Genomic DNA, 12,622 nt, shown 5'->3' with positions numbered 1-12,622 from the left:
TGACTCTTTTAGTCATAATTTTACAATTACAGTGTTATTTGAATAGCTCCAGTTACTTGTGGTTGGTACTCAATCCTCCATAGTAAATAAGTAGTAATATCTTCGCATTATCCTCATATTGCAGAAGGGGAAAATGAAACAGTAAGAGGTGAAGTGACTTACCCTAGGTCACATAGTTAAGTCACTAAGGGTACGTCTACACTGCAATTTAAGGCTGTGCTTGGCCCTGGGCTCAAGCCTAATCCCCCTTCCATCTACACTGCAATTGCGCTAACCCAGAGCTTGGACCCAGGGTCCCAGAACCCTGCAGGGCTGGAGGGTCTAAGCTCGAGGGACCCAGGGTCCGAGCCCTATAGCTTTGCAGTATAGACTCAGCCTTGCTTGACTCAGGTCCTGGGAGTCAGCCAGAAGTATCCCACAATTCCATGGGACAACTTCCTTAGTCCTCTCTATCTCAACAACCTGCAATCGACTGCAATTAAAACGGAAGCCACCCCTCTTTGTGAATGGCAGCAGCACAGGTCAGCGTTAACCCATTCTCTTCTGGTTGCCGATCTACAAGTACACTGTCAGAGAGCCTCCTGGGTTTGCAATGGAGAGTGAACCAATCAAGACTTTTATAAAGCTACCTGTTTCCTGGTGACATGCAGGGCAGCCAGTAAAGTTTTCCCACAATGCACCACAGTACTAGGACTAGAGCGGCCACATTTCAGAGGGGGCGGGGCAGTAGGGACTCTGAGATAGGGTTACTTTGACTTGGGTCTGTGGATGCCAGAGCCCTAGGCTTGAGCATAAGAACATAAAAACATAAGAGCGGCCATACTGGGTCAGACCAAAGGTCCATCTAGCCCAGTATCCTGTCTGCCGACAGTGGCCAATGCAAGATGCCCCAGAGGGAATGAACAGAACAGGTAATCATCAAGTGATCCATCCTTGATCATCCTCAGCATCGGGGCAGCAGGTCTGTATAATTTTTGGTGGTGCTCAGAACAGGTCCAAGTCCCACGCCCCTCCCCCCCCCCGCCTAAGACTCTGGGAGGGGGTTTGGGTGCAGGAGGGGGTTTGGGGTGCAGGCTGTGGGAGGAAGTTTGGGTGCTGGGTGCAAATTCTGGCCTGGGGCAGGGGCTTGGGGTGCAGGCTCTGGGAGAGAGTTTGGGTGCAGGAGGGTGGTGTGGGGTGCGGGCTCTGGGAGGGAGTTTTGGTGCGGACTCTGGGAGGGAGTTTGGATGCTGGGTGTGGGCTTTGGGCTGGGACAGAGGGTTGGGGTGCAGGAGTGGGTGCGGAAGGGGGTTTGGGGTGCTGGGTGCAGGCTCTGGGAGGGGGTTTGGGTGCTGGGTGTGGGCTTTGGGCTGGGACAGAGGGTTGGGGTGTGGGAGGGGGTGTGCGGCATGGGGCTGGGCCAGGGATGAGGATTTTGCGGTGCAGCCGGCAGGCTGCCCTGGGGCTGAGGCAGGGTGCCAGAGAGGAGGACTCCTCCCAGCCCTCTGCCCACCGGCAGCAGCAAACTCCAGGGGAGGGGCGGGTGGCCCCCTCCTCAGCCCCTCTGGCACGACACTCACCCAAGCCCCCCCAGGCTGCTGCTCAGGAGCCCAGCCAGGATAAGCCCCCCAGAGTCGACTCGGAGTCGCCTGCCAGGTGGGGGGAGGGGCTGCCATGCACCTCCTCCCTCCTCTGGCGCAGCTGCCACCTCAGCCTGCCCCTGGCGCTGCTCTCTTGTAGCCGTTTGCAGCGGCAGCCAGCGAGGGAGCACAGCGTGGAGCTGTAGGGGGTAGCCGCCTGCTGCCCAGAGCAGGCAGGGACGCTCGGGGGGTGGCAGGCGGGACTGGGGAATGCTCTGGGGGAGGCACATGGGGGCGGCAGTGGGAGAGACCCGGCCCCGAACATTGGTGGAGCCAGGACCCCAGGGCCCTGAATTTGCTGGAGCCTGGGTACCATGGGCCCATACAACTCACTGCCCCTGTCAGCATGTGTCAGAAAAGTCTTAACATAAGGTTAAAATACAATGTAAGATGCTCAAGGCCAGGGTTCCCAACATGGGAGTCCCACTAATCCTGGGTTTACATTGCAATGTAGACATACCCCTAATAGAACCAGGATAGCATTAGAACCAAACTTCAGTCACTAGTCAACATTCCTTCACCCCACCCCCAAGCAAATGGCTTAACAAATGATCTCTGTGTACAGTGAGACAGCAGCCAACAATTATTAATTCTCCAGGCTTAGGCATTTTGGCAGCAAACAAACTGATGACAAAGGGTGGATAAACAAAGAACTGAAGATTAGCAGTTCCCCTGCATAAAATCTATTCCTGCTGCTGCATCCTAGTTATTCCCTTCTTGGTAATTAATTCTTTAATGCAATCACCTGGCAGAAATTAAATTCTGTATGGCATGTAGAGGATTAATGTTAGACAGTTTTATAAAAGAAGGGTGCTGTTAGAATTGGCCGACTACTGCAGAAACAGTGTTTGCAAACATATGTTCATATTTTGAATGGCTGTTTCATGTGACCACATTTATGCCCCTTTTTATTCACTATTTGCAAATGGGATCTTTGCCTGTGAGTATCTGTGGAATGGCTGTTCTTCATGCAAATAGCTATACTGGCCTGCTAACCAGGGCATGTGTGCAAACAAGAATATTCACTATTTGTTATAAGTTATCCATGCACAGAACAGAAGCAATACCATGGAACTTGGATGACCAAATTGTTGCACCCAAACTCTTTGGCAAATAACTATGAACAATAAATACATAGCAACAGAGAGACCTGTGGCACCTTTAAGACTAACAGATGTATTGAAGAATAAGCTTTCGTGGGTGAATACCCACTTCGTCAGACGCACATGCATCACATGCGTCTGACGAAGTGGGTATTTACCCACGAAAGCTTATGCTCCAATACATCTGTTAGTCTTAAAGGTGCCACAGGACTCTCTGTTGCTTTTTACAGATCCAGACTAGTACGGCTACCACTCTGATAATAAATACATCATTTACCTGTAGTATTGTTAAATAATTCGCTAATAGCTTCAGTTCTTTTCCCAGAGAATGGTTCAGAAATAGCTTGTGTTTAGTTTAGGCAGAGATGGCAGCCTGAGAACAGATCAATGAAAAATTCTGAAGATGAAAATTGTCCTATGAAGGACAGTATTTCCAGGACTTTCAGTATTTCAAGGATGAAATATGCCTACAAGTCTCCAGAGGTCTGTAAGATATTCTCCTGTGGATGAGCAAGGCTACAATCTTCATTGTTCCATTGTTACATGTTTCAGTCACAATGTAGCCCAATGAATATATCAGGATAACAGCAAAAAGTGGCACTACAATCTACTATCACTGTGCCATATGTCACAGAAGAGGATCTGGAAGTGATCTGGGAAAAAATGAGTTTAACAAAGATATCTACCTATAACATATTTCAGATTTCACACAGTCTGTTCACAAAAGCAGGTAGGCAGTAATGAGTCCTTTTATTTCTTAACTTAGTTTTTCATTTCTTAAAATTATTAATGATTTTTTAAATATGGACACATGTATAATAGAGCTGTTTTAGACCTGAAGTGCTGAAATTTAAATTCAATAAAAACTCTGCCCATTTTCTGCACTCCAAATACGCCCCACCAAAATACATATGTTTTTGTAGGTCTTGCAGCGATTTGCACGGACTTCCATGGCAAAGTTGATGGTGAGAAGGCCAATGCTGAATGGAGGAACAGTCGTCATTCCATTGTGTCTGCCTGGCCTCTGTCTTGCATGGAGTGGGGATTCACTCGAGGGCAGGTGCTGTTTCATCACTGTCCTCCCTTGAGGGCTCTGTGATTACCGCAGTGGTACATTAAGTTAGTGCATTCCTCAACCATCCTGTCTTGGGCCTGTGCAGGTCACCTGTGAGCTCATTAGGCAGAAGGGAGGTGGTTAGCATTTTACACCTCTGTCGCCCTCAGTTGGTGAACTTGCTGCACTGGACCCTTTTATCTCAGCCAAGGTCTCCACAGGCAGAAACTGGTGCAGACCCTTGTATCTGGCCCAGTATGTTCATTGACTGTTCATAGCCTCAGGGCTGTTCTAGTTACACTGGCTCATAATCACACCCAAGGAGCAAGTACACTGGTTGGAAATCACAAGAGTGCAGTGTCCTCCAACCATGCCCCTTTCTACTGCCAGAGGCCAGGGAGGTAGTGCTGTTCAGCCAGGCACACCAGTCCTATGCCAGCCCAGAGTTCCTCCATCCCAAGGGAATCCTCATCTGCCCATTTAGGGGAGCTTTACAGCTCCTTTGCACTCCCAGAACAAAACAGGCCATAGCATGAGCCAGAATCTGGCCCATAGCATAAAGGGTGTGCTCATGAGAACTTTTTTCAGAGTGGTAGCCGTGTTAGTCTGTATCAGCAAAAACGAGGAGTCCTTGTGGCATCTTAGACCTTGTTAGTCTCTAAGGTGCCACATGAGAACTGTTTATATAAAACTAAAAGCCCTCATTGTATAAACTAACAAGGTTTGGTGCACTTTTTACTACCAGACCTGTAAGCTAGTCATTTTCCATTCTGGATCCCCATGCTGGCAAGGCTTGGGATTCCTCTACAGGCAGCCCATTACATCCATCCAGGAAAATACTTTGTATTGCTCAACGTTATCCCCTCCAGCTGCACAACGGATGATGCTGAAGAGTTCTGAAGTGTCCTGTTCAATCACACAGGCCTGGTAAGGCAGTGGTTGTAGTGTAGGTCCTTACGTGTAGAGAGGTGTAAAGTGATGGGTAATAGGGGAGATTTTCTGTGCTCTATTAACAACACTGAGGATCATTTCCGATAAAAAGGAAAACTACCTTTGCTAGCTCAGAGAACGGCTTTTCAGTATTGCAGGTTTTTCCAATAAACCTTGCCTTCCACAAAGAAAATGTCCTACCTTGAGGTCTTGAATCCTGAGACCAGTGATGGAAGTAATGTTCCTGTGGTTTCTTCAGATGATCTCTACGGGTAGGTCTACATAAAAGTGACCAAATTCATCTCTGGTATAACTTCAGTGGAGTTACACCAGGGTTGAATTTGACTCTGTCTCAAATATTTGCTGATAAAAATAGACAAAGTTCATGTGACCATTACAGGACATTACTTGTATTCCATATACAAAGCTACCTAAATAGGTAGATGAAACTGAGCGACAAAGATCTTACCTGTAGCACAAACCTGAGCTGGTTTGGAAAATAAACGCTGGCTTTGTATTCTTTGTTTCTTTTCTTGAGGCACATGCTTCTTCTTAGTCACTTAAGTATCTAAATCTATCAAGTTCTTTGTGACTCCTTAAGCACCTCACAGATTCGAAGCTTTGAGATGCCTGACATTTCATCTGATGCTCCTATCCTCCCGTCCAGTGAAACTCTCCTTTTTGCAGATCAAGGGCCAAATCCTATTCTTAGGCACCTCTCTCTCCCCATTCATTGTATCGGAACTGTGGGTGCCTAACTCCGGCTTTGTGGATCCCATTGTTGTTCCCGTGATTTTTGACATGCCTAAAAGTTAGGCATTGAAAAGTTCAGCATCAAAATGCCTAAGTCTTTTTATGGTTCTGGGCCCAACTGCCAACAAAAATTAAACTGGGGAAAAACAAGCAGTTTTTATCTGGGACATACTATATTGTACTGTGATGCCACATCATATAGCACCTATACTGGTAGGACAGCTACCTGAAGGACATAGTGAAATTGTACTTTATGACCTATACAGTTTTTTGAACCCACAGAGGAGAAATTAGTGACATCCAATTTGTTTCCTTCCTCACAGGCAATCCCTTTTGAGATGATTCTGTGGCACATTAATTCCTACCATTAACATTTTATTTCCAATAGACCTCATTTACTTCTAGATCATTCGTTACTGAAATCAGGGCAGTTAAATCTGCATAAAACTAGAGGAACAGTGTTGAATCTGGCCACCTATCTGCATTACTCTTTGAGATCATATTATATCAAGTTAATTTTCAAACTGTACTATAGAAAACTCCCTTTCAACTGTAATATTGCTTTCCCTTTTAGCATATAATTCATACTCTTTCATATAATGCAGTGAGATATCTCCCTTCAAACTGTTATTTAAATTTCCTTCTGAAGAATTCTCTAACGTTCACCTTGTACCATAATAACATACAAGGAATTCCTTTTCAAATACAATTATGTACTTTTCTCTTCATCTGAACATGCTAGGTTATGTCTTGCTGATTCCCCACAGTCTTTCAGTAACAATGTAGCAATAATGCCATATATCCGAAGCTGCATCAGCATATGTGTGGGGTCATTGAAATCAAGTTTAACTTAAAATTGTATTTGATTAGCAGACTAGAACAGTGTAAAATATAGAGGTATGGAATTTTTTTAACCATCACTCAATTCCCCATCACACTCTAATGTGGCTCTTCTAAATTTCATCAAGTTCAATTCTTGAAGAAATTTCTGTGAGCAGTAATTCAAAATTATAATCACTGGACTTCCTAAAATCTGATTTATGCTGTGAGAAAGAACCAGCCTTGTTTATACCGGATGGGATTTTCAGAGACCTATTGGAGTTAGGCTCACAACTTCCATCGATTTTTAGTGGAATGTGGGCACTTAACTCCTTTAGGCCCAGAATACAAATTGAGTCTAAGAAGCATATTATGAGAGCTGTGTTAGGAGCTCAGGACATAGTGCAACCCTCTAAGATCTGTGGATTCTGGGGGCTGAATGCTCTGGTTTTTTTGTGGCAGAGAACTTTATACCCCCTTTTTTCCCCACCTCCAACTTCAGCAGAATCATTTGAAGAAAACTTGGGGCTTACCACATTTTAGTCAACTTTCAGCTAAGCAGGTCAAATTATATTCCATACTGTAGAACATCTTATTAACTAATTAGATAATTATAGGTGGAGCTGGTAGCACTGCCAGCTATAAAGGTTGTCCAACACTTCCCATTATAAGACGCAAATTTCAATTGCTTTTAACTTTGCTAAACTTTAACTGTTTGGGCTGAAATTTTCCATTCTGGATGTGTGCCTCAGTCTAGCTGTTTCCAAGAATGAAGCTAGAGAAAAATATATTGTCTTGCCCATGTTCAAAAATTCTTGAGATCTTTTCTTTGGGAAACTCTAGAGTCCCCATGCTTTGGAGTAGAAATTTGGCAGGGACGTGGCCTTTGTGTCAGGAATGTGCCTTTTGCCAGCCCTGTGAAAATCTGCCCAAATTTGGCCAAGTTATAATTTTTTGAAAAATTGCAGTTTGCACATACTCAGACTTGCAAGAGCTTAACAGCTAAATTCCATCCTGTCACAGCTCCTGTGTGTGACTGGACTGCTCATGCACCATCCTCACAAAACAACAGGGCCAAGATACTGAGACGAGGAGTCCAGGGGTGGAGGTGGGCGACTGAGGTTGGATGAGGAGCACTAGGAGGGAGATTGGCACTGGGAACTAGTGCCTGGGAAGAGGGGAGATACAGAGTGGGCCAGCAGTTGGGAGCAGGGTACTGAGCCTGGCTGAGCAAGGAGACTGGGACTGGGATGAGAAGCCTCAGGAGTGGATAGTGGGACTGGGATAAGGAGCCAGATGTGGGGAAGAGACAGGACTCAGACAGGGACAGGCTGGAGGGGACAGGGTAGAAGTGGTCAAGTTTGGGGAAAATGGATGGAAGAGAAAATGCTTTTTTGGTGAATTTACTATTTGCTGACAAAATTTTGCCCAGCTCCACTCACTTCTGCAGCTGAAGTCAGGGGGAGCCATGCTTGAATATATAAAGTTCTATATAATTCTACTCTGAAAAACCAAGTACACCCAAAATTATTGAATACTTTTGACCTTAATCTCTCTCTGCCTCACCATCTGTAAAATGGGGATAGTACTACCGCCTTGTCTCACAGGGGTATTGTGACAATAAATGAATTAATATTTGTGATGCACACAGATTCTATAATGTTGAGCATACAGAAAAGCCTATGAGGATATTAATAATTCTGTCTTCAGATGAGGGTTTGAATAGTATGCCGTAAATAAGACCTGGGGCCACACACTGAACAATGAGGAGAAAACAAAATATTGAATAGCTTGCTTACTAAGTGAACATGGTACATCCTGTGCACTGAGTGAGGCAGGAGTCCTTTGGGGAAAATTGTTTGTGACAATTAATATATGTTAATTAAAGGCTGTATGTTAGGGGGCTGAATTGAGGTGGCACAGACAATCTTAATTCTGGCATTTCCTAACTTTTGAGTGCTTGACTCTGCAACCTTTATAGTGTTCTTTTAAATTAGTATGTTTGTGTAATATTGAAATAACCTTATCTTGGTATTTTAAAATTTATCATTTTCTTAGATATTGTGAAACTTTGGTACTGAGAGAAGTAATGGAATGTGAGGTTTTTATACAAAATTTAGAGATAAGAACAGCCATTCTGGGTCAGATCAAGGGTCCATCTAGCCCAGTATCCTTTCTTCTGACAGTGGCCAATGCCAGGTGCTTCAGAGGGAATGAACAGAACAGGTAATCATCAACTGATCCATCCCCTGCAGCTGTCAGGTTTCCCTTCCCACTCTAAACTCTGGGGTACAGATGTGGGGACCCACATGAAAGACCCCCTAAGCTTATTTCTACCAGCTTAGGTTAAAAACTTCCCCAAGGCATAAATCCTTTCTTTGTCCTTGGATGGTATTGCTGCCACCGCCAAGTGATTTAGACAAAAATTCAGGAAAGGGGTCACTTGGAGTCCCTAGTTCCCCAAAATATTCCCCCAAGCCCCTTAACCCCCTTTCCTGGGGAGGCTTGAGAATAATGTGAGTACCGACCAGACTCTTTGTCTCTAGGACACTGAAAATCAATCAGGTTCTTAAAGAAAGAACTTTAGTTAAAGAAAAAGTAAAAGAATCACACCTGCAAAAATCAGGATGGAAGGTAACTTTACAGAGTAATAAAAAGATTTAAAACACAGAGGATTCCCCTCTAGACTCATCTTCAAAGTTACAAAAAACAGGAATAAAACTCCCTCTTAGCATAGGGAAAATTCACACGCTAAAACAAAAGATAATCTAACGCATTTCCTTGCCCTTACTTACAATTTTTGTAATCGTAGATGGTTCATTTCAGGTATGTTTTCAGGAGATGTTTTTTCCTGCCTGGTCTCTCTCTCTCCGTCCAGAGATGGAACAACAAAGAGAGCACCAACAACTCCCTCCCCCTCCAGATTTGAAAGTATCTTCTTTCCTTATTGGTCCTTTTCGTCAGGTGCCAACCAGGTTATTTGAGCTTCTTAACCCCTTACAGGTAAAGATTCAGTACAGCTGCTCAGGAGGGATTTTATGTTCCCCTTAGCTGTATGTTTATGACAACAGCCCATTCCTAGCATCTGGCAAATACAGGCTAGGGATACTTCAGAGCATGGTTTTGCATGATCTGATTATAAAGATATAAATAATCTAAGATCTAAATAAAGGCAGATGGTCCAGTTCTGTTACATATATGGGAGGCAAGGTGGGTGAGGTATTATCTTTTATTGAACCAATTTCTGTTGGTGAAAGAAACAAGCTTCCCAGTTTAGACAGAGCTCTTCTTCAGGTCTGGGAAAGCTACTTATATGGGCATGATGCTTATTGGTATTGTTGTGAATGACAAATATCATCCATATTTGCATAGTTCCACATTTTTGTTGTGTTTATTGTTTACATAAGTTACAGAGCAAATTGCAGACAATATATCTGATAGTAAATCTGAATGATCTGCAGACCAAGAATCATTCACCACCAAAAAAAAAAAAAAAATCAAGACTGGTTTTAAATAACATGTCAATTTAAAAATGTTGTGATTTGCTTATTCACAAATAGGGAACAAAGGTGGGATTTCACAAATCAGTGATTCGTTGTGAATTATTCATTCAGCTCTTGTGCTCCACTGTAAGATTCAGCTACAGGAATTGCCAGTTCTATTTTTATTTTAAAATGGTCAGCATTCTTTTGCACTTAAGTACCTCCATCACAATACTTTCAAGATTGTGTATTTGAATTCAGATCCTTACATTGCAGGAGAAAAATTGCATTCAGCAATTGATCTCCTATTCTTATTAGATAGACTGTCATGTGTAAGTTAGGGAAAGAGTATGTTACCTTAAGATGATATATGCTGTAGTCCACCAGTAAAATAAATACATGTAATATAAATAGAATGGAGTATAAAGAGAATATAATACAACACTCAGAGATACTATGGCCTGTTTTTTAATGTCCCCAAAGAATGACAGTTAGGCATATGCTACACTGCATCTGCATATCTGGCAGTTAGATGTCTATCTGCAATAATTTGCTCTTACAGTAAACTCCACCCATAATTAGTTACACTTACATTTTTATGGGAGGAAAAAAGGAAGGATGGTTTTCAAAATCATGCTATATATGCTTATAAGATGCAATACAAAAGCTGACCTTAAGCATTACTGCCCATAACTTAAGTGTCTATATATGTAGGTCAAGAGAAGACCTAGGGACCCAGGGTCTCCAATATGTATAACTAGCATGTACAGTAACATCCCATCTAGAAACAGTGGGTCAGATTTTCCTCTTGCCTATCAGTGAAGTCACACCATTGTGAACGTGATGTGAGGGAAGACTCAGCCCAGAAGGCTTCAGTTGTACACACCTCTTTATATTTATAAAATATTTACACTGCTAAGGAAATGGTAAGTCGTTCCTACAAATCTATACTGTACTTACAGAACAAATATACAGTTCTGTGGGAAGTTTCATCTTAAATTATTCTCAAGTATCACCATTTACCTCCCTTGCATTCTGAATATTGGAAGCTGCCTCTTTACCTTGGACCTTGTCGTTCTTTTTGCAGATCATGTAAATGGGCACTGTACAAGCCCAACCTCCCAGACTTGCAGCTCTGGAAAACGGCTTTCTAGCGCAGATGTTACAAAATCAAATCGCCGAGGGCCTGGGAGGCCCCCATTTAGAAAAGCACAGTCTGCGGCTTGCATGGAGATATCCCTTCCAGTCACAACAGAAGGTGAGTGCCAATGAGCGTTTTCATTAGGTATGTGTTAGTTTCACTTTTCCACAAGATGTGAAAGCAAACTGGTTACACGCTATTTAGCATGATCCCTGTCCTAGTCACTTCTCTAAACTGCTGTCTTCATTTAATTGTTTAGAATTAGAATGATCCCTGTGTTTTAGTGTTGTTACTAACCAGCCAGCCTGCTGCTGACTTCTGTGCTACCTAGAGATGTGGTATACCAAACTTCCTGAAACTCTCACAGTCCTCCCACCTTCTTTTTGAGCCTGGAAGCTTTGCTCCAGAAAAATGATTGTTCATCAGAATTTATGTACAGTAATTCTGACAGCCAGTGACCTCAAAAGCTTAAAATACACCTCTACCCCGATATAACGCTGTCCTCGGGAGCCCAAAAATCTTACCGTGTTATAGGTGAAACTGCATTATATCGAACTTGCTTTGATCTGCCGGAGTGCACAGCCCCGCCCCCGGAGCACTGCTTTACCGCGTTATATCCGAATTCATGTTATATCGGGTCGCGTTATTTCGGGGTAGAGGTGTATTCTGATCCCTGTTTATTCACGAGTAATAGTCTGAAAAATGAGAACTATATTTATAAGACTGAGAGTTTAAGCTTTGCTCACACATTGTATTGTTCTTTGGTATTAAATATAATTAAGGGCTGTAAATTCTGCAATTCCCTGGCCATGGGATTTACCCCTTGCTGGAGAATTGTGGTTCAGAATCAAAACTTCCTTTAAAATAATTTGTTTTGAGCACTTATGTTTGTGAATACAGCCTCCAAATTTTGAACTAAGTATAAGCCATGCAGTGTTGTCTACCTGAGTGTGCAGACACATTCAAACCAGTTCTGAGGAGTGTAAACTGTCCCATTCATGTCAGTGGGTTAAGTGCGAAACTTCAAATATGCCCATTTAAATGTCAGCATTGCTAACTATTTCGGTGCCCATCATTTTAACAGAAGCATCCAGCTAATGTGCTTTTCCCATAACCTCAAAACACCTCCTGTGCCTTGTGAGATGCTGTCACTCCCAATTATCCCTCACCCACCAAGCCTGCAACTTCCCCCACACCCTCCACAGCTTGTACAATGCAACAATGTGTTGTCCGTACAAAATGCTTTGGCAGTCAGCAACTGAAAAAAATGTAATAGCAAAATAAACAGTACAGGGGCTCTTCTACTTTAGTCTTATTCATTTTAATATTTCACTTATTACAAATTCAATTTTTAACTTAAGTGAGTGCCACACAATTTCCAATCTGCTTAAGTAACGACACTTCCCAGGGCTACCCTCTGGGCCATAGCACTCCCTGGTCTCTGCAGTGCTGCAGTCCCACCAGCGACATGCCCCTTCTGTCCCCAGGATCACCTCCAATATGCCCGCCACACCATGGCTTGCAAGGAGATCATTGGAAGCAGGGCCGGCTCTGGCTTTTTTGCCGGGGGGGGCGGCCGGAGCCCCTGGGGGAGGGCGGCGAGCCCCGGCGGCGGCTCCGGTCTCCCCCCCGGTGGCCAGAGCGCCGGGGGCAGGGCCGCGAGCCCCGGCGGGTGCTCGGCTCTCCCCCCCCCGGCGGCCAGAGCGCCGGGGGCAGGGCCG

The 12,622-nt window shown here is 43.9% G+C and overlaps 1 protein-coding gene across 1 annotated transcript in view; it reads left to right on the top strand.

Annotated features, from left to right (window-relative positions):
- The window catches only part of STXBP5L (syntaxin binding protein 5 like), a 418,796-nt gene that overhangs the window by 374,517 nt on the left and 31,657 nt on the right, over nucleotides 1-12,622 (top strand). Inside the window, exon 21 of the mRNA XM_029912782.1 lies at nucleotides 10,848-11,018. Coding sequence (XP_029768642.1) covers nucleotides 10,848-11,018 — 171 coding nt within the window. The remainder of the gene's footprint in view (nucleotides 1-10,847; nucleotides 11,019-12,622) is intronic.

Source organism: Terrapene carolina, unplaced genomic scaffold (assembly GCF_002925995.2).
Source record: "Terrapene carolina triunguis isolate 2854851 unplaced genomic scaffold, T_m_triunguis-2.0 Scaffold242, whole genome shotgun sequence".
NCBI classification, from domain to species: domain Eukaryota; kingdom Metazoa; phylum Chordata; order Testudines; family Emydidae; genus Terrapene; species Terrapene triunguis.
This window is presented reverse-complemented; position numbering and strand designations above follow the sequence as displayed.